The sequence below is a fragment of the Mustela nigripes genome, chromosome 8 (assembly GCF_022355385.1).
Source record: "Mustela nigripes isolate SB6536 chromosome 8, MUSNIG.SB6536, whole genome shotgun sequence".
NCBI lineage: Eukaryota > Metazoa > Chordata > Mammalia > Carnivora > Mustelidae > Mustela > Mustela nigripes.
The window spans coordinates 1,481,705-1,484,567 of NC_081564.1; the positions used below are offsets into that span (position 1 = coordinate 1,481,705).

Consider the following 2,863-nt stretch of genomic DNA (forward strand, 5'->3'; position numbering starts at 1 on the left):
CGTGCAACATCATTCTAAAATACCAATTTTACATTAAACATGTAACATTAAAACAAAAGCAAGTAAATGAATAACTTACACTCATTTTTAACAAGTATTTCGTATTTGAGACTTCTGTCAAGTTCCTGCCATCCTTTGTAGGGTATAACTGGACTGTGAAATCTCTACATAAGAGCATGGTTACTTCTGCCACGAATTAACCACAATTCTAATTCTCAAAATGCCTAGCAAAAGTCTGAAACCACACACTGATCTGTCCTGACAGGCCACAGAAGTCTCAAGCTCTTCCCCAGGTGACGACACCACCCCGTCAACAGGCAGGTGGCAGGAGAGACATTTCAGCGTGACTGCACTGATGACGCTCACACCTCATCAACAACTTACCAAACAGAACACTGCGGACACCAGCCCATCACTTTCGTCAGAGGATTCAAACGTACAAGAAACAGACATAAGAGTTTTACTTGCAAGGCTTCAAATTAAGTGAGAATAGCAAAGGCAATTTAAACAGTATCATGGCACAACTTTCCCTGTTAGTAGTTTTAAAATTCTTACCAAACAAGGGAGGAGTTCACTTGCTTAGATATTTGAAATACAACTTTATTCTGATTCTAAACGAAAAGGAATGGGAATGACAGTGACAAACAAGATTTCACCACTGGGTATTGTGACGGGACTTTAGCAGTCTCATATCTGAAACTCAGGAAGGAAACAACTGCGTTCCAAAACAGCTAAATATGCAGGTCCAAAAAATGAAGGTACTTTTTAAACTGCCACATTCACTCCGAAGCCCATTCATCTCCTTCAGCATCCCAAAGATTAAGCACATGTTCTGCTCAGCTATATAATAAAGTGGCAAACACGCTGCACCACTGACATCACAGGACAGTTGCCTATAAAACTAGACTTCTGACGCTGGCCTCCGGCTGCACGTTCTCACAGGTCATCATCCTCATCCGGGAGAGCAGTTGTCTGAGCAACCTAGAAAAAGACACAACGTGGTAGTACTCTGGCCTGGAGCCACCGGCAACATAAGACCCCGGAAAGGACCACATGGCGAACACTTGCACACCCTACCTCTAGATCGTGCTCATACTGTGCTGCCAAAGCTGGGTCCATGACAACCTCTGGCGGGGCAAGAGCGGGCATGGCGACAAACTCCAAGTTAGGGTCTCCAATTAGTTTTCTAGCAAGCCACAGGAAGGGCTTTTCAAAGTTGTAGTTACTTTTGGCAGAAATGTCATAGTACTGTTGAAAAAAAAAAAAGAAAAGTTAGTTTTTAAAAATGTATTTCTTGTCATTAGGATGTTCCAAACTAAAGAAATTCTCTCGAACCACACCACAGATGTTTATGAATCCCTTTAACAGACCTGTTCATTGTAATTCCACTTTTGATACAGCAAGAACACCGTAAACAGCAAGTTTTATAAACGTACCTGAAGATTCTTCTTTCGGTGGAAGACAATAGATTTTGCCTTAACTTTCCTGTCCTTAATGTCCACTTTGTTGCCACACAGCACAATGGGGATGTTCTCACACACTCGTACCAGATCTCTATGCCAGTTAGGCACATTCTTGTAAGTAACCCTTGACGTGACATCGAACATTATAATGGCACACTGGGCTGAAGAAAAATTCAGGAGAAGGGTTACACTCCTAGGATTTCCCGCACACACAAGGAATGCCAAGATCAGACCAGTCCTCTGGCTATCTGTTTCTTAACTCATTCCCAAGTCTCCTCCAAATGGAAAAATCTTCCATCCCTGGAATACACCGCGAGATCTGGAATCCCACCCCGCGCGCATGACCAGCCGGCTGGATCGGATCTCGCTGCCGTACATCAGTGCTGCCCCATCCCCAAATCTCCAGTAGATGAACGACACAGCAGCATTCTAGGAACCTACTCCTCCGCTCTGAGATCGGAGAGCCTATTCTGCGGAAGACCGCACAAGACGGGATACGCCACTCTCTCGCTGAGGGACGCGTAGGTCCCCGTGCTGACCCCTGAAAACCCTAAAACAACTCAGTGAACCAGGAAGCACGACCTAACGCTGGTTTCTAGCTCCACACTGATCTGTTATTCGCGCGTCGGAAACGGCCAAGAAAGGGCTCCCAGAAGCTTTCCGGCACAGAAGTGCGATTCCAGGAGAGCTCTTCTTTATGAAACTCCATTTCCAATTCTGAGATCCTTTTGGGAAAAAAAACCCCCAAACCCCAACCACTGCAGCAGCGCCCGGCCAGCTCCGCGGCTCTCGGATCATGACACAGCAGGGCCTCGGGCCGCCCGCCTACCTTGGATGTAGTAGCCGTCCCGCAGGCCGCCGAACTTCTCCTGGCCGGCCGTGTCCCACACGTTGAACTTGATGGGTCCCCGGTTGGTGTGGAAGACGAGCGGGTGGACCTCCACGCCCAAGGTGGCTGCGACACAAGCGCGGCCGTGAGCCCGCGTCGGCGCCCGCCGCCCGGCCCCGCCGCCCGGCCCCCACGTACCTACATACTTCTTCTCGAACTCGCCCGTCAGGTGACGCTTCACGAACGTCGTCTTCCCGGTGCCGCCGTCGCCGACCAGCACCAGCTACGGGACAGCACAGGCTGGCGAGGGCCGCGCCGCGCGCCTCCCGCGCCGCCACCGCCCGCGCCCGCTCCGCGCCGACCCCGCTCCGCGCCCGCCCCGCTCCGCGCCCACCCCGCGCGCGGCGACCACCCCCGCCGACCACGTACTTTGAACTGGACTTGGGGCTCTCCCTGGGCAGCCATGGCGCTGGTGCTGCGGGGCCAAGAGAAAGACGTGGGGCCGGCGGCGCGGCCCGGAGCCACATGGCCGGGCCCGCCCCACGTGCCCGGGCCCACACAGGGGCGCCGG

The 2,863-nt window shown here is 51.6% G+C and overlaps 1 protein-coding gene across 1 annotated transcript; it reads right to left on the reverse strand.

The window, feature by feature from the left end:
• Window positions 1-579: 579 nt before the first annotated feature.
• RAN (RAN, member RAS oncogene family) lies at window positions 580-2,830 on the reverse strand. Its single transcript, XM_059408173.1, has 6 exons — window positions 2,722-2,830; window positions 2,491-2,575; window positions 2,293-2,418; window positions 1,437-1,624; window positions 1,078-1,248; window positions 580-981 (listed from the first exon to the last, which is right to left on the reverse strand). Exons 1-6 carry the CDS (start codon window positions 2,755-2,757, stop codon window positions 937-939), a joined length of 651 nt encoding a protein of 216 aa, XP_059264156.1. The 5' UTR covers window positions 2,758-2,830; the 3' UTR covers window positions 580-936.
• Between the last annotated feature and the right edge of the window lie 33 nt (window positions 2,831-2,863).

Bases quoted from the DNA above. Each gene is read 5' to 3' on its own strand.
- RAN (XM_059408173.1), bottom strand. From the start codon at position 2,757: ATGGCTGCCCAGGGAGAGCCCCAAGTCCAGTTCAAA. The intron at 2,576-2,721 runs GTACGTGGTCGG...GCTGTCCCGTAG, and splicing joins AGCCCCAAGTCCAGTTCAAA to CTGGTGCTGGTCGGCGACGG. The intron at 2,419-2,490 runs GTACGTGGGGGC...CTTGTGTCGCAG, and splicing joins GTTCGAGAAGAAGTATGTAG to CCACCTTGGGCGTGGAGGTC.